This window comes from Bombus fervidus, chromosome 7, assembly GCF_041682495.2.
Source record: "Bombus fervidus isolate BK054 chromosome 7, iyBomFerv1, whole genome shotgun sequence".
NCBI lineage: Eukaryota > Metazoa > Arthropoda > Insecta > Hymenoptera > Apidae > Bombus > Bombus fervidus.
This window is the reverse complement of record NC_091523.1, coordinates 14,914,677-14,933,054: the sequence shown is the minus strand read 5'-3', so window position 1 is coordinate 14,933,054 and position 18,378 is coordinate 14,914,677. Positions and strand designations below refer to the sequence as shown.

The following is an 18,378-nucleotide window of genomic DNA, read 5'->3' as shown; positions in this document are numbered from 1 at the left end:
TATTCTAAAATCCTTCCTTCAGTTCCTCTCTTCGTCTTCCACTTTCCACTTTCCATCTTGCACAGCTCTACACGAACCGTAACTGTTAGGTAATCATTTTCTGACGCGGACAGAAACGTATAGAAAACAGAAGGATATCTGTTGCTTAAATAAATAACTAATAAAATTAACCTGCTGATTTTTTGTGTCTCTATCGACTGAATAAAGAAACTGAGCTGCTGTTCACGAGATACAATTTGTTCTTCGTTTATAAATCTTTCTCCTACGTGTCATCCTTTGCATTATCCATAGGTTTTATCCCACAAATGGATAAATAAATAAGCAAATGAAATTAAGCAGTGCTCGCTTGTCCGTCAGCTTAATCAAGAAATGAAACCGAATAGTTTTCTCGACGCTAAAATAGAACGGTTATTGGACGAGTGGCGAAAGAACAGGAGGATAGAGAAAGATCGAGAGGGTGAGAGAGTTGTGTGGCAAGGAGGGTGAAGGGAAAAGCGAGCAGAGTTGTATCTGGAGCAACGGTATCAATGTTCGGCAGCACTCTAGCTCGGGTCCAAGAGGTTAAGCCGAGTTTGCACGGCAACGTAAACTCGGGCGCGCGGCAGGTGGGCCACTGCACGTGCGCGGCCAGCAGAAATCCGCTGAAATTCGATCGATTCCGGCAGCAAAGGAGGATGGTTCGAACATTCGGCTGTAATCGAGCCGGCCGCGGACTGGGGCGGACGTTTGGCACCAACGGCCTAGAATCGACTGGTGCTAAGAAACCGAGTGCTCTCTTGACCCCGATATCCCCCGGGGGTGCGTTTCTTCGCGCGATCGAAACCCGACCTTGGCTTCGAGACCGATGCGCCCGGGCACACTCGCCTCCTTCCTTTCCAATCCTTTCATCCTCCTTCCTGACAACCACCAAGCGACTCGTTACACGTATCCCATCTCCTCCTCTTTTCTTCCCCTAAAGGAGATATCACGTCCGGCTCATCGCTGAATCTTTTGCACGCATTCTTTGTACAAGATATCGTAGAGCTTTGGAGCTGTTTCGGATGATTTCATGAATAAGGAGGAAGAAGGGGAGACGAGGGTTTGTTAAGGCGAATTTATACTTTTATACTTTGAACGAGCATCGCGGACGTTTCGTTCATGGTTGGCGTAAGAGATGAAAACGAAGTTTATAGCAGAAAGAGGAAAGTTTAGATCGGTTCAATGGTTGATTATTAGTTTTCTAAAGTCGGTGATTGGAGTAGCGAGGATTGGGACTGAGTTAAGCTATTAAGGACCAGAGTTACGTTAACGCAACGTTTCATCTGTAGTTTCTATTTGGCCAATTTGTATGATCGAATCTTATAGAACGTATGTTGTAATTATGGAGAGATATTTCGAGAATTTGCTCATTATTTTATGCATCTGCAGCTTCGATTCGTGTAACGGGCTTCTAATATATTTTGTATAGGTAAGTTGATAAAGTAACTCGCTTTATTTACGTTTTATGACAATGATGTTGCGTTTACGTAACTTTACGTATTATTTCACTGCTTGATCCTCAATGAGTTAATAAGTTTTACCCTTACGAAAGAATGTCGGAAACAAAAGTATACTTGTTACTGAACGAGAATAGTCCTATCACTGTTCATAGGCATCTCGCGAATACCTGTTCGCCGGTCAATATATGTTTTTGAATTCATTGTTAGCGATAGATATTTTAAGTAATAAGGTTTCACGCGGTCATGAAAGCAGAATAACTTCGCTTTGATCAGAATCACGGAGTCGAATTCGGCAGGCACGGTTAATTAACGGCCATGCGCGGACATTCGCGCGAGCTCGTTAAAGGCGATTGATCAGCGGCGAATGTTGCGTGAAAATCGTAGCAGTCAATGAGTCGGTCCACGTTCCGTTCTTCTATCTATATCTGCCATTCGTTTTCGCTAACGATGCAGCAGGAGACCGAGAAGGAAACAAACACGTGTTCTTTTCACTTTTCAGCTGCATATAAGATACGACAATTGTTTCAAATTATTAGACGAACGTTTATTAGCCGATTGCTATTTTACATTCGTGCAAGGTAACGAGACAAAAATTTGTGGAAACTATTTGTAAGAGTCGGAAGAGGAACGTGACGAATATGAATTAAAAATACAGAAAATCTTGATTGAAATTTGGGATTAAAATGATAAATTGAATAGTATAATAATATAATTGAATAGATAATAATCGTTAAAAGTTTTATTTTAACAAGTTCCTAATCATTTCTCAGATTAATCTTACTTTCTATAATCGTCCTAATATTTACGGACGGCTGTGTATATCGATCGCATCTGATCGTTAAATGTCACATTTCGACGAGCGATCTGGCTCGAAATTTAATTGAGCAGTGAGAGGATCATCGATAAAAAATGGATGGCAGGGTATGTTCCCCTTTTGCGCGATTCTGACCAAACGAGCTTACTACGCTCGATAACACGCGACGGCCCGTTCATCCCCCTTTTCGCTCGTCCCTTTTTCTTCTCTGTGCTCGGTTCCGTTCGCGAGGATAAATGAAAAATGCAATTATCGCGACCGGAGGATCCATCGACGCGAGAACGCACGCTCCACCCTCTGCTAAACCGACTAATACGAGTATATACGTGACAGAGGATGCTCGGGCTTCGTTACGTATAATTTCGTTAAAGTTGAAAATAGCGGCTTCTCCGTAACCGAAGGAAACATCGTGACGAATTACAGTGTTCGCGATCGCAAGGTATCAAGCGATCGTAATGATCGTACGATGGTCGCGACGAAAATAAAGACACGAATTTTTCTCGGTGACATAAGGAATTATATAATTTTCCATCGGTACGACCGATCGTTATTTTTCTGTCGGAATTTTGTTCGACGTAAAAATTTGCTTTGCTGTTCTGATTAAACTGATTGGTACGTTGAAGGCTAATTAGTGGAATAACGCGTACAACATTATCGCGTAGATACTTGACGGAAGACTGACACACGAGTCGTAAACACGGAAAAGATTTGTAACGTTTGTCAAAATTAGTTTACCAGATTACTATTGATTTTCTAGCTTTATTTCAACCGACCCTACACAAGGATATCCCTCGATCGTTTCGTTCCTTACTCTATGTCGATACTGTTTCGCATTTCAGCAAAGTTACATCGCCGGACCTTGCTAGTTCTCACTGAATAAGTGATATATTGTAAGCTCTAGCATACACACGGGTAGCAACGATCGACCGCGATTCGATGGCAAATTACAAGCCGGTAGCAAGTTACGAAAGCTGGTAAACAAGATTTTCGGCTCGTCCAAGCGTCGCGTCGTTCGCATAGAAACGGTTCCAACGAGGAATTTTCCAACTGCTCGTGCCACTCGACGAATTTCTCCGAGAGTCGAGACTTCCGACGGACCGTGAAATTGATAAAAGAGACGCGGCAAGAGGGCCGGAACATCGTTCTTCGAGCTCGATCGAAACGGTAATTAAATTCGAGGTGTGTCGCAATCACGATGTCTCTCCTGACGTAGGTTAATTTTACAGATATTAAATTCTAGAAAAGAATTATAGGAGAACGTACGACAGACACTCGAACAACGTGAGCGGGTTAACGATGTACAATTTTTAACTTCTCAAGAAATTTGATTAAGATAGCCTATTGTATGTCATATACATACTTTTGCATGTCATAAATATATACATATGTTATTAATGTGTTTTTACTTAAAATAAGACAGAGAAAAGGAAGTTTTATTAACCGTTCCACGCTCAATGTTGCATATTACGTAACATTGCATTTTAATAAGTTCTTAATTATCTGAATGATGAGCGTACTTGTTTACGACGAAACTGATTTTAAAGTTTAATGCGTCGTGCCTTCTATACAAAACTGTGTTCGAACAACTCGAAATAAATAGATAAACGATCCAACGTTTCCAAGAAAATGGTATATGTTGTTGAAAGGCCAACTGAATTTCGACCATTGAAATTTGAAAATTTACACAAGTATCATGTGCATATTACATATTGTGCATTACGGAATGTATCGTCGGCCGAGTAATTCGATACAATTATTTGCAAATCTCTGTAACAAACGATTTCACATTTTAATCATAAAAAATTAGCCCGCCGGAGTCGTCCAACGAGTCATTAGAGGAAACATGGACGACGCTGTAATTTCAGCAGTCACAACAGACTACAGATTGCTAACTCATTTGCCATTAGCCACGCTGACCAATGGACGTCTGTGTGTTCATCGACACAAAAAATTATGTTCCATGTAAAAAGAGCGCCCCAAAACGATCAAATAGATGATCCATCTATCGCGAACCATAACGTTGCCGAACGAAAGAATTGTTAGCTTAACTCTCGTCGTCCGCGTTAGTCGAGTTACACGAATTTTGATAGTTCCAGCGTAGCTGTACGAAACGTCAATTATGAGCGAATACAAAGTTGAAAAACAGTGGAGCTGGTTTATAGAAGCGATAACATCGAGTGCAGAAGTAACATTACGTTACCTAGCAATCGGTATTTTTCTTTCTAGATCGGAAAATAATTGAGAGAACCTTAACTTCGTTAGGAAGTTGCAAAGGATATTTGAAGTTAGCTAAAGTAACAGGTCCACGTTAATGAAATATATCAAATTACTGGAAATCAATTAACGAGCGAGGATAATCGAAGAAACTCGAAAGGATGTTTCGAGTCGAATAATTAACAATTTCACGCTAATCGACAACTTTCGAATTACTCGAATTCGAATCGCCTGGCTTCCAAAAACTCGGTTAATCTCAAGGTAGCTTTACACGCTTGAATAAAATTCGCTCGAAAAAAGGAAAAAACCAACAACTTTTCTATTCATTCACAAAAGGAAACAGGACACAGGAAGCGCTCAAGATCACGATCGCGACTTTGCACGTAATCCAAAGCGCACTTCCGTTACGCGGCCGAAAATTATCCGTGTCTCAGCCAACAACCGAACGACAAAGAGGCTTCAATCAACGAACGATAGATACATGCTAGGTAACCCTCCTCTTGCACACGCCCACATCCCGTGCACCCCGCACGTTCTTCCCAACTGAGGCGTTATAAAAACTCCGCGACAGGTAACATCGCTTCATACAATACTCGCAAAAGTGTGACAAACAGTGTCGGGATTATAACGTGTGCTATTCGACTACGTATATCATGGGTGGCAAACAAGCGTTGCTGTATCTTGGCCTCGTGTGCTTGCAGACGATTTTCGTGAACGCCGTGGTAAGCTTTCAAGGAAGGGCTTACTTTTGTCGCGAGGGGATGAGACACGAGACGAGGAGGACCAAAGGAACTCTATCATTCGATCTGATCGATTCGTCAGGCACAAAGCTATTAGAGATATAAACGAGTCAACGCGCGCAAATAATAACAATACGAACAACCCGTATGGCCGGCTAATCGATAACGGGGCAAGTGAACTCGAGATCGAACAGAAAGCCTAATTGAAGCGTAGAAAGTTTCTATCGTATTAATTGCGTTATTGCTTAGACGTTCGTTCATCTTTTACCTCCATTATTCTCTTTATTCCTTTCTTTATCTTTCTCTCGTAGAGAAATTTAATTTCATATATATATATATGGTTGTCCGAAAAGTGTCTTTCTTTTACAGACACGTCTTTTACAACGACGCATCTTTATACAAACATGAAAGCCAATCTGTCGAACATTGTGATCTTTATTTCGATTGATAAAATAATATAAAATGGAAAATATCGTTCATCCATTATTTCCTTATAAAACGAAACAAACTTTCCGGACGACCTAATATATATAAGGAAACGTATCGTTACGTAAACGTATATGAAATTACGTAAAGGTATATGAAATTAAATTTCTCTACGAGAGAAAGATAAAGAAAAGAATAAAGAGAATAATGGAGGTAAAAGATGAACGAACGTCCAAGCAATAACGCAATTAATACGATAGAAATATAATATATATATATACATAGGGTTGTCCGAAAAGTGTCTTTCTTTTACAGACACGTCTTTTACAACGACGCATCTTTATACAAACATGAAAGCCAATCTGTCGAACGTTGTGATCTTTATTTCGATTGATAAAATAATATAAAACGGAAAATATCGTTCATCCATTATTTCCTTATAAAACGAAAGAAACCTTCCGGACGACCTAATATATATAAGGAAACGTATCGTTACGTAAACGAGAGGAAATACAATAATAAGGAATTTAGACGATTTTACTCGAAATGGTCCAGCCTCGTGTCTGAAATCGGGTTTCAACTGGGTAAAATCGATTCCGATATCATTTCGAGTATTCCATTTATCTGAATCTATTGAATTATAAATACTTGCCAACTATTCGTGTAATCTATGCTAATGGCAACGATCTCAAAGCAAATCGTTCAAACAGTGCGCGTTAAGTACTATACCGTGTTATACTATGATGGAACTTGGACATCGTTAAATTCCTCCCTTCATCGATAATGTCACCCATGTCGAATTCTCGATGAATTTTCTTGCCGTAACGAATCGTGGATATACAATGAGATCGTTAAAAAGATAGAAAGAAAGAGGAGAGGCGGTCGATAAAATCATTAAAAGAGGAAGAGAAAAAAGGGCACTCGCGTATGATCATTTCGATTTGTTCATAGCCGGAGTGGCTACCACCTGAGATATTCGACATGGTGGCAGAAGATAAGGCTCGGTGCATGAGCGAGCATGGCACGGCGCAAGGTTAGTATCACGATCGCCATAACTCGCAACAAATTCGAAAACGATTAACCAACAAGTTGAGAATTTGAAAATTTGTACGAGTAAATTAAAACTAACTAATCGATTCGTAACACAGCGCAAATCGACGAGGTGGACAAGGGAATACTAAAAGACGATAGGTCCATCACTTGCTACATGTTTTGCTTGCTCGAAGCGTTCAGCTTGGTAAGTTCAACTAACGACCGCAAACCCATTAACTGCCAATTTCGTTTTCCTTGACGTTATATTAATTCTATAGGTATTAATTGGTCTTTAATACGTTTTATCGAATGCTTTGTTTAAATTATCGAATATTATATATATATATATATATATTTATTTTCTAAATTGATCCCAATTTTGGGATCATTATTATACAGATTTTTTGTATAATCGTCAAACGAAAACCACGGCAGCTAGTGAATTAAACGGAGGCAACGATTAGTGAAAGAATCTTTTCATTTAGGTGGATGACGAAGGCGACATAGACGCGGATATGTTGTTAGGTCTGCTACCAGATCAATTCCAGGCAAGAGCAGAGTCGGTTATGTCCAAATGTACTCCAGCAGGTATGTGACTGCTTGTGTCATATTTAAAGTTTCAAATCATTTTACTTTCTCTTTTAAACGTCAAATTTCACGGCTGAACATTCAAATTTCGAGTAACATAGTACATTCTTAAGTACATTCGTCATAGTACATTTTTAAGCTTCATCTTGAAGCTTAAAAATGAAAAATCCAGGTTTAAATCTCGCGATAGAAAATTTATGTTTCTCGAAATAGAAAATTTATACATGTTCAATTTTACAGCCATCTAACTTTCATTATGGTTCTTATAGCGGGCTCTGATAAGTGCGACAAGATATATAACCTCGCCAAATGCGCCATGGCGGAAGCACCGGACGTAAGTGCATTTCACATAATCTAATACATTGCTTACTTTCTTTTACGATAGCAGACAGATAATATCGAGTGAAAGTAAGTCATATTCAAAGGCGATTATATCGATCGATTCGAAACATAGAAATACCATTTCTACGTCTAGTTATAATTAACATGCACTTCCATGCAATCAACGTCTAAAACAACGTATAATTAGAGTGCGGATATTCAAATTCAAATTTTTGTCAACGCAAGTCAAAGAAATGGGACTGCTCTTTAACGTGCTAAATGATACAACGCGCCGAATATTATAACGTTATTAAATCTTATAGATCTTTGGCACTTGCTATTTGTAAATGAGGACACAGAATGCGGCATCGACGTTACGATCACAATTCTGTGACTGTCGAACATACTCACTGTTACAAACACACACGCATAATAACTGCGCTCAAACTGAACGCACTTGAAACTCGAAGAACTGTATGCTATTTGCCCTTCCTTTTTCAAATTAGTTAATACAGCTTTACATTGTCCACGATTACTTGGGAGAATTAGTTTTTACGCTTCTACGAGATCGTTTTGGATAGTTTCAGTCTTTCTATTCACTTTGTTATACTACAAACTATTTCTCTGTTTCTCTGACCCTGTAAATTGCCTATACAACGTAGCGAATTCCAAGTGCAACTCACTCGACTTCTTCGCCGGATCGATAACAATCTCTTTTGCAAATGTTGTTGCAAAATTTTGTTCAATGCTACAAGCGACATACTTTCTATTTTTAGCTAACAACGGCATGCTATTTGCAAAAATCTCTGCACTCTAATAAGACTTGTCCCGTTTATATACGAACTAAATAAACAAAGAGCGTTCCGCTTTAGATATTTTTCCACGTTACGTACATTTATGCGTAAGAATTCGCAGTCTACGTATAATTTTAGACACACGAACGTAGAGAAAATGTGACAACGTGCGAACAGTTACCGAGGCAGAGATGGCATTTAAGTCGTTTTAGTTATAATTCAACGAACTCCTTTGATTTTCAGGTATGGTTCATTATCTAAGGTCAAGGAAAGAAGATTATATCCCGGGACGACGGAACGATCTTTTTTTCTGCAGGCAACGACAGAGAAATTACGAATAGGCTGGGAAACGATTACGCGAATGGATATTCTACGATGATAAACAACGAAAGAAAAAAAAAAAAAAAAAGAAGTAAAAACCTAAGAAAACACGCATCGTTTACGTAACCAAAATTGATATAATTCGTGTACCTATACCGAACATTAGTTTGTCTAAAACGAGTATGTACGTTTCGTTCGAAGAGAACGAACAAACTTATAATTCAAGTAATTACAGAGAGCATTGCAATGTAAATCGTTGTTAAGGTGAAATATGTTCAGCGAGTGTACGGAAAACTTGAAAAATATAAAAATCGGCCGAGGGAACACGCGTTTTAGTCATTCGCCCAATAATAAAAAAAAATGTATTACCACGAAATTTGTTACGCTCGAGTGTGCGACTAATTCATTTGGAGACGCAATAATAACGCGTATCCTGGACGTGGTTACGTTACGCAATGGTCGAGACGCGATTTGCGGCTCATTGATACTATAATTTGCATGACAATCTAATTCGCGAATGTCTTCGAATATAACGTAATTGTATGTTTGCGCGAAACACCGAATAGCCATTTCCTCCATTGTATAATGATATGCAAAAGTCCAACACGCTACTATTTGAACTGGTATCCTTAAAGTTCCAAGATAATTTTATTATGACTTCGTCTCGACGTAACCGTTGTGCAATATTATCGGATGCTGTCGCGATTCAATATCGTTTCGATTTCAACTTGAAATTCGCACTCACTGATAGCGAATGTTCAAAGTTTTAATCGATCGTCGTTTGAATCTTTTATTCTCGATCGCCTAAATCAAACTGATCGGGTGATAACGCGATATCACAACGATAGGCTATATCGAACGATGTTTCAACGACAAATAATATACCTAACTATACGTTACGATATTATTTAAAAGTATTTCAATGCTACAACGTTCGTGTAATTACTTAGATCGTTTTCATTGAAAAGTACAGAAACGTGAGAAGATATTTTAGCGTGTCGATGGATAAACGTAAAATTTCGCGGCTTTGTAACGTTTATTATTACGTCGACCGTTGTCAACCGATCACGACAGACCTTCGCGTTAGCTACCTCGAATCTAGATCACGAAAACGCGATGAAAAAGGAGCAAACACCTGAACTCTACGCTCTTAACATTCAAATTAGCAGTTCGTTACCTTCTAAGGACTAAGGCAAAACCACGCATGCACCTCGAACTGTCGCTTCGGCATATCGACCCATCTATTCATGCTTCGATAATTCCATCAAAAAGTTTCCTCGTGAAATTATGCAGCTACTATTATTTCTCACATTATGCTATCCAACTACTGTTAAGTAAAAGTTGTCATGCGTTATCGTGCAGAAACATCGTATCAAAGAAAGAAAAAAGGAAAAAAACGAGAGAAAAAAGAGAGAGTGGGGGGGGGGGAGGTAGATTGAATGGTCGAGGGAATCGATTGATCCGCGTGTCGCGGACGTGGTGCACGTGGTGTCGTTTAATGGAAGCTCGATTCCTCGACCAGCTGGCGAACTAACGGCGAATTCCAACCGGTCGAGATTAACACGAACGTGTTTCGAAATCGATTTCGGGATATTTCGCGTCGAACCAAACGGATAATGGAAAGTTTGCGTAGCCGCGCGCGAGTACACGCTCGGCCCGGTTCCGCTTCACGCGCGGAACGTTTCGTTTCGCTCGCGAAATCCAGGGAGAACGGCCAAACGAATCGAATCGAACGACGCGGTCCGACTACGGAGAAAAATCTTGAAACGTCTATTTTTACACGGCGACTGGAAATAGTCGGTTTAATGAAAGGAGGCACGCGATCGCCCGTACGTTGCTCCAGTCATGAGTCACGCTTCGAACGTGGACTCGCAACAAGTAGAGATCCCCCATAATGTTCGTATAATTGATCGAACCAACACCGATGTAATTTCAATACCGTGCAAGCTACCGCGCATCCGCGAGCCAAATCGAATACAGTGTATACAGTACGGAAGGGTTATTCGAGTCAGCTAAGCTTCGACATGTGAAAATTTAATCTTGAACTTTGCACAGAATAATCTAACTTGTTGTATATTACGAAACAATGGTCTTTTGCGTAATAACGAGGGAATAAGATACTATCGGGTAGTTTAGATCCAGTAAATATACGAGAAACGAGAGAATGATTCGAATAAGACTGTAGTAGGATTATTTGAGTCAGCGATGAAGTATTACGTAAGAGATAATAAAATAAGAAAATAATTTCCAAAAGTACTGTAATATGCACACGCTATCGAATTACGACAATTACCACTGGCAATATTAACAATAATCGAATGAACTGTCCTTTCGACGAGTAAACATCCATGTGGTAAACTATACGACATATTTTTCACTGTTTATCGCGTCGCTAATAACGACGAGTTGAACACGTAGTTTATTTCCGAACGTAAATAGGTGAAAATTTAAGAACCGAATTTGACGAATTACAATTTGAAAAATTACTTAGCTTGACTCGAAATAATCCTGTTTCTGTTTATATCTAAGAGCGTAGACGCGCGGTTTGTTTTGACCACCGTTAATTTTCATTCTTGCTCGATAAGAACTTTCTTTTAGACAGAAAATACGAAAAAAGAGAAAAATCTGTTCACGACCGCTTCGCTCTTGCATCGATCGTCTACTTCGAAGTGGCTTTGGCGCCATGGCGATATATTGATTTACGAGCTTTGCATTCGAAAGGGGAACGACGATCGATGATCGGGAGGGCGCAAAAAGCAACTAGGAAACAGGTGAAAGAAAAACCAAAAGATAACGTGGGTGCAATATGTCTATGTAGACGTATATATATGTAAAAATAAAAAAAGGGGGCAGTGAAGACGAAAAACAGCTAAGTTTGACACGGTTTGTTAGATGACCAATACCTTAAGGTCGATCGAGTGGATAGCGGCGTTGTGCGGCGATGCGTGTTCTTTCGCGTCATTGCCGCAATTCGCGTTGTTGTTAACATTCGGCAGAGAGCCACCCGCCCTGAACTGATTTCCCAGGTTAATGTGCAGGTGTTTGCCGCTGGACTGAGGTGGACTGGCGCCGGCACTCTTCACGGACAGCGGAGTCTCCAGTACCCCGGATCCCGTGGGACTGGCACACACCGAGCTGCTCGCCGAGGCGACCTAAGCAGGTCCATCATTCATATGGTCACCAACTTGTTCGCTTTCTTCGGCAAACTACCGTCTCTTGCCTTTTCTTTTCCATCGCGTCTATTTATCGTATTACGCTAAACGTGCCTAGCTTTCTTCTTTCTTTTTCCTTTTTCCTTTCCATTTCGTTTTATACAGGTATTTTCTAAATACTTCGTCCGTTTTCGTTTCCGTATCTGGTTGAGTTATAGATACACGCTGATTTGTGGGAATAATTGAACACTTATGGTGACGGAGAGCATGCACGAATATAAAAAATGTGCGTTATAGAAAATTGTTTGAAATTTCAACGAAACTGTAACGAGATACGACTGTCACGATTATATAACTGAAACTGAAACCAATTCGAAAATGTACACCTTTCATTTTCAAAGATATAAATAAGAATAAGAGTAACTCGACCTATATTTTACGCGTTAAAAAATATTACTGATTTACGAATGATACGATTCAAACGTGCGTAGAATATTAGATTCGTGATGAGATTCATGCAATACGAATAAGTATCTTAAACGTTTAATTAGAATCAAGAGCAGTTCTACTAAATATTGCAGCTTGATTAATACGATCGATAAATTCGATCGTTTAACTTGTAGATATAATTTCAAATTTGTTTCGAACTTTACCAATATGATCGCGATACTGTATAATATCGTTATTCGTTACAGTGTTAATGAAATTCCACAGAGTTTCGTATAACACACATCAAATCTTCGTAAAACGTTTCTATTAATATTTAAATACTTCTGTGATACTTTTGACGAAACTAAACGGTTCTTTCTCCTTCTTTTCAACGAAAAAGGACACTTCTTAAGATCGACTTGGAAAGATCCACGACGGATAGAACGAACGTATATAAAAACGAGCGGATTTATCGAGAATCGAAAGATCGTCACCTACAAACATACTTTCAACGTTTGCTGAAATTGAATATATCGAATCAGGCGAGCTCCTACGACTTATATTACGACTTATAAGAAGCTTTCTAGCCTGGCGATTGAACGTTGCTATCAACACAAAATTCGAGAGGCTCTCGATCAGGTTCTGATTGAAAATCGATAACATTCAAAAACCCCAACGTTACGTTAAGAGCAACGTGTTTCATGGGAATTTTAAGAAGGAACGCGTTTGGGATATTCTTCCCTTCTCTTTCGGTCCCGATCGTTAAAATCCTACACGTCTCAAACTTTAAACCCGCATTCCTGGCCCAACCACGATCCGATAAACATCCTCCCCTCCTGCCATGGTTTCATCATCATTCGAATTCCACCTCTGGGTTCTTGTTTTTCCAGTCGAGATCAGGACCAAAAAAATTCGAGCGATTCGTAGAGAAATGTTTGGGCCGATACGAGAGAACCGATAGGAACGGAGCTCGTACCCTCTTCACGAGAATCTTACAAGGAACGCTATTCAATCGTTGTTGACCGGTTGGGAATTGTACGCTACAATGTTCGCAAAATTATTTAAAAGATATCAGTGGCAGTGGTAGATCGCACAGGAATAGCATTGATTGATTTGCCAATTTTGATATTAATTTATGGCTAAAAGAAAGCAGAGATAAGTAGGTCATAATAGAAAGATGGAATTATGTCTGTTGAGTTGAAAATTCCAAGTCTTTTTTAAAGCTAGTTGATAAATCCATGGAGTTTTATAGAAACGAAGGATCTAACTGATTTTGTAACGATCGATATTTCAAATATTCAGAGTGGCTGGGAGAAACATGTTTAATACCAAGATATGTGATTACAATATTGATGAAATTTGAAAGTTTGTACAATGCGTTCGTAAAAATTTCCTATGGTAAGCGTTTGAAAGATTGGCAAAGTTTAGATGGGAATTTTCGTCACATTTTCTATTCAAATGGATGTTTCCAATTGTGTGCAAAGAGCTTATCGTCGTCAAAAGAGATTTTCGGTTGCGATGCGTCGATATGTGGTCGTGATACAAAAAATAATAAAGAAACGACAAGGACGGATATACGGTGAACAGAGATAGAGCCAACTACTTAAACCAATTGCCAATAACATTTTCTCAGAAATATTTTTACGAACTTTGCAGCATTCTGGCAGTAGACTCGTATATCGAGAAATTCCACCATCGGTTAATCGAATAATGCTCCTTGTTAAGAAAGCCTGTTCTCGCACAGCGTAGCCCATAAACAAACTATGATAGAAAATACATAGCAATAAAGTTAAACGGAGAAAAATTAAACGGACTGCGATAAAAGTGCACTCACGGCCGGCCACCTATGTTTCACGTTAGGATTACGCAATTCCACGCGGTGAAAGTATCCGTTTTTTTTTTTTTTTTTCTTTCTTGTACGAGTAGATACAACTCGTTTTGCATTCGCTCGACCAGATGACGCAGCGTTAGAAATTTCACGTAACTCGCCTTTCGCTCGACTATCATATTTTTGTTCCCGTGAGAAAACGCGAAAAACCTGCGAGAAATTATGGAGCTTTCTGAAAAAGAACCTATTGGTCTCTATAGTAAATATACAGAGTGGTCATCAGATATCACGATATTTGAGCAGATTCTGATAGTTTAACGAAAAAATGTTTCGAGTATAAATTCACTGGTATCGAGCGAAGAATTTATTTAGGTGCACTTGCCTATTCGTACACAAAGTATTTACCATTTTGTATTTCTTAAAGGACACGAGATATTTTTCTCGCCGGAGTCGTATTCTTCTAGCACATTGAAAAACGAATTCAATGATAGAGTAACACGTGCCATTTTAATTATCTGATAATGACATAATTTGCCTCTCGATTGGAATCTACAACTTCGTCACTTGTACGTAACACCAATGATTAATAAATTAATTGCTCCTAGTGCATAATTGCATCCACTTGCTTAACGATAATGAATTATAAGATATCTAGATTGTTAATTCAAAAGTTGTTTCGCACGGAATATGGTGTAGACTTAAACGGAACTTCACGGCAGAAACTTTGCCAATATTTTCGTTTGTTACCGCTGGACAAATGCATTTTCTAATCGAATAATCGAACGATCACGATACACGTCTATCTTTATCGTTTATGTATAAAAATGACAAAGTTCTTTAAGATCCGTTATATACAATTAACGATCGAAGCGTAACTAACATTAGAAAACTGGAACTAAAACTTTCAACGTAATATTACTCGATTCACCATTTTATCTTACAGCACTTTTTTCCAGAAAGCTCCTTAATTATTCTACACCGGAGGGTTTAAAATACCGAGTAGAAATAACTCTTCGCGAGAAAATAGAAGAGTACGATGAATATAGAGAGAATGGTGATTCGTTATTCGATAAATCAATTAAATCTCCGACCACGATCGAAGAGTTCTATAAGTGGCACGGATATTAATCCGAAAACTGAAATATTTCGCTCTCGAAAACTGACTTTCTGTTCAATGGGATCAATTTCATGCGCGCGCGCGCGCACATACGTACATACATATGTATACACGTACACGCTCTGTCTCGTCTCTCTTTCTCTCCTTTCGTCTCTATTTCCTTTCATCGGTCATTGTTCTATTTTACCCGACTCGCTCGGAGACATGGTGACCCCGCACATTTTTTTAACTTTCCAACATTTCGATCCGATATCGCGAGACAAAGGTTTTGTACTGTTTTCATCGAACGACTGGAACGACCTATCCGAACGTTCGCCGCGATCAAATATTCATATATTCGATTCCGACACCTTGACATGTCGGTTTATTTGACATTGTGGCGCACAAAAGTAATTTGGACACAAATTTATGAAGACTACACGGGAAAATCGTGATAAATCACGTTTCCGCTTTTTACAGGCAAACAGTTGTACAATTCTGTTACACTGCCAACGAATCCCAAAATTTTCTCTTTATTTGCTTTCAGGATCAACTGTTCTTTCCTGTTTTTGCAATTTTTTAATCATATTACGGTAAATATCGTTAGCTTTTCGCGATAGTTCGTGAAATTGGTCCCGATTATTGCACTTTTAACCATCACGAGTAACACAAAAATCAGAAATCCATCAGAAAAGAAAAATATATAGCTTCGATACAATAATCACGATAGTCGACTAACATAACAGTGTTAATGGGATCTCAGATTGTTTCGAAAAATATTTCTTCGAGTATTTAAATACCTTGGTGAACCACTGTACACCGGTGAAAAGGAACGTTGAGATCGTGAAAAATATTTACCATCGAAGATGAAGATATTTTCTTTTACCAATGATCACGGTAATATAGCATGGGGTGTAATATAATTCGCTGAAATTTGTAAAATAAATAAATTAGTGCTTTAAGTATAGCTGTCGTTGATAAACGGCAAAACGAAAATTTCGTGGAACGTGACCATTAATGAACGATATCGAGATTTTAATTGGGTTGAGACGCGGAAATTGCTTATTAACGACTCTATTTTACAATTACTTCGCTAATTACCTCATTCTTCGATAATTATAACTCTGTCTACGCTGTACTTGCTTCTACAAAATAAACGTTTATATTTGTGTGTATTTTTATGTTCGTAGAAAATTTTATCTCAAAATTAGGTTCACTTATTGACACGTATTATATTGATAACGATATTATGTTTAGCTTTGTTATTCTTCTCCGTTTCGAAGGAACGAATTACGAGGATATAATCTTACCTAAAGGATCAAGCATAATTTACAGAATAGAATATACCATAGTCCTGTTTATCACAGAATTTGTATATCTCAATAAGTTACAATAATGTAAGGAAAATTATCACGATCAATCTTCCCGAAAGATATGTCGGAACGTATCGTTCGATTAGTCCCGAAAGTATTAAAACAAGTGTAAACATTGTTGAAAGCGTCGAGAACGTAGTTAACAAACGATCATTGTTTTTCCCATTCGACAATAGAGAGATTAAGGCATGCGCGAGTGGCACATCGAGTTGGAACGATTCGAGCGATTAACCGTCGCGTTCGTAATCGTTATCGAGGCCGTTAACGGTATAGCGATTGAGAAGCGTGCAGCTCGGCGAATCGTTGTATCAAAAATCACTACTCGGATCAAAGATCGTGTACGAGACGCAAAAATCTACGATCGCGTCGCACGCGGGTTAAGCACAAGCGAAGGAAATGAAAAATCGTATAGAGACGCGATACTCTGCACGATTTTAACTGGTCAGATCTGAATTATCGACGCTGATTAATAGAATAAATGCTGATTCGTGAATACAGATGCGATTACGTACGATGTAATAGTAAATATTTTTCACATGGTAAGATTTTCCATTCACATTATTTCGTGGAAATAAAAATTTTCTCGATAAATCAAACGTTACGAACTATCACGACAGATAATTCGTGATTTTTCTACGTTGCTAACGAAATCAGTCACGATCTGAAAAACGAAAACGTTCGAAAACATCCATCAGACGGGGAAACATATAGTGGCTGAGACGAGTATTCGAACACTTGTGGAAACCTTCTATGAATATATTATACGTGTTATCGGAAACATTTTGAAATTTCATTAAAACTGCAGTGAAACTCGACTGTCGTTCTTAATATTGGTCAAATTTGAAATAAAAATCTGAAAATGTATAATACATAGATATTTAGAGCAAGTAATATGTTTCGTAGGGATCACGAAAGTATTTAAGCGGTCAATTTCGTTATATTAATAAGTCTGAATATTCGGTAGAATCATCGTCAACGTTTATTACGTGTTTAAGATAGTTATTCGTGCTATATATTAACCTCTTCTAAATATATGTTTACAGTATATGTCCTGTTAACTTCAAATTTTACCAACGTACGAACAAAAAAATTTCGTATCATGCACGTAATATATCCATAGAAATTTTCTATGGTAAGTGTTGGAATATTTTTAGGTGAGCGACTGAAAGTATCACGAAACTCTGAATTACCCTGACATTCCAACGTTCGCCAGATAATACTACGATGCCGGAACGGAGCGTGAAAGAAAAATAAAGAGAAATGCGTAGTGTGAGAAGAATTCGACGGACACCTGAAAACGTGCACGAGCGTGCGCGCGCGCGCGCCTGCTCCAACGACCCATAGATTAAGTCAGCGTACCGTAAATAACGCAGCGATATCGACTGATCGAATGGTGAACTTTAACGTATAACGCAGCTTCCGCATTTAGTACAATGCCAGCGTTATGTAATAGCTGTACGGTTATCGGTATCCGTCTAGTGAAAAACGCGCCAATTTCGCGCGATTCCCGCGGAACCAAATGTTTCCACGTGAAACCACGACAGAAGGCGCTGCGCTCGCTCTGTCGAAAAAACGCGATCGGTGTGTCGCGAATCGAGCCACTTTTTTACCTTTCTCGGTTGAATGTTAGAATCGTCTCGCGAGATCTTAGGAACGAGTCGTAACATTCACGTGGGAACGCTCGAAAACCGAACGGTTTACACGTTGACCTTGTTACGATTATCGTGTTCAACAGTTAACAGTTAATAATTAATTTTAACGGAAGATGGAAT

General features: G+C 38.9%; 2 protein-coding genes across 9 annotated transcripts in view; one reads left to right on the top strand and one right to left on the bottom strand.

Annotated features, from left to right (window-relative positions):
* Crtc (CREB-regulated transcription coactivator) overlaps positions 1-18,378 on the bottom strand; it is a 65,195-nt gene that overhangs the window by 45,117 nt on the left and 1,700 nt on the right. For 5 of the 8 annotated variants that reach the window (XM_072006447.1, XM_072006450.1, XM_072006449.1 and 2 more), the window contains exon 2: positions 11,632-11,880. The exons of the other annotated variants lie outside the window; for them this stretch is intronic. In XM_072006447.1, coding sequence (XP_071862548.1) covers positions 11,632-11,880 — 249 coding nt within the window. The remainder of the gene's footprint in view (positions 1-11,631; positions 11,881-18,378) is intronic. 8 annotated transcript variants of the gene reach the window in all.
* Obp1 (odorant binding protein 1) lies at positions 5,080-8,826 on the top strand. The gene is made up of 6 exons (XM_072006467.1): positions 5,080-5,228; positions 6,624-6,705; positions 6,821-6,909; positions 7,190-7,292; positions 7,562-7,626; positions 8,651-8,826. Exons 1-6 carry the CDS (start codon positions 5,160-5,162, stop codon positions 8,666-8,668), a joined length of 426 nt encoding a protein of 141 aa, XP_071862568.1. The 5' UTR covers positions 5,080-5,159; the 3' UTR covers positions 8,669-8,826.

Excerpts from the sequence above, each read along its gene's own strand:
- Obp1 (XM_072006467.1), top strand. The coding sequence starts at position 5,160 with ATGGGTGGCAAACAAGCGTTGCTGTATCTTGGCCTCGTGTGCTTGCAG. Across the intron at positions 6,910-7,189 it reads TGCTCGAAGCGTTCAGCTTG|GTGGATGACGAAGGCGACAT; the intron begins GTAAGTTCAACT and ends CTTTTCATTTAG. Across the intron at positions 7,293-7,561 it reads GTCCAAATGTACTCCAGCAG|CGGGCTCTGATAAGTGCGAC; the intron begins GTATGTGACTGC and ends TGGTTCTTATAG.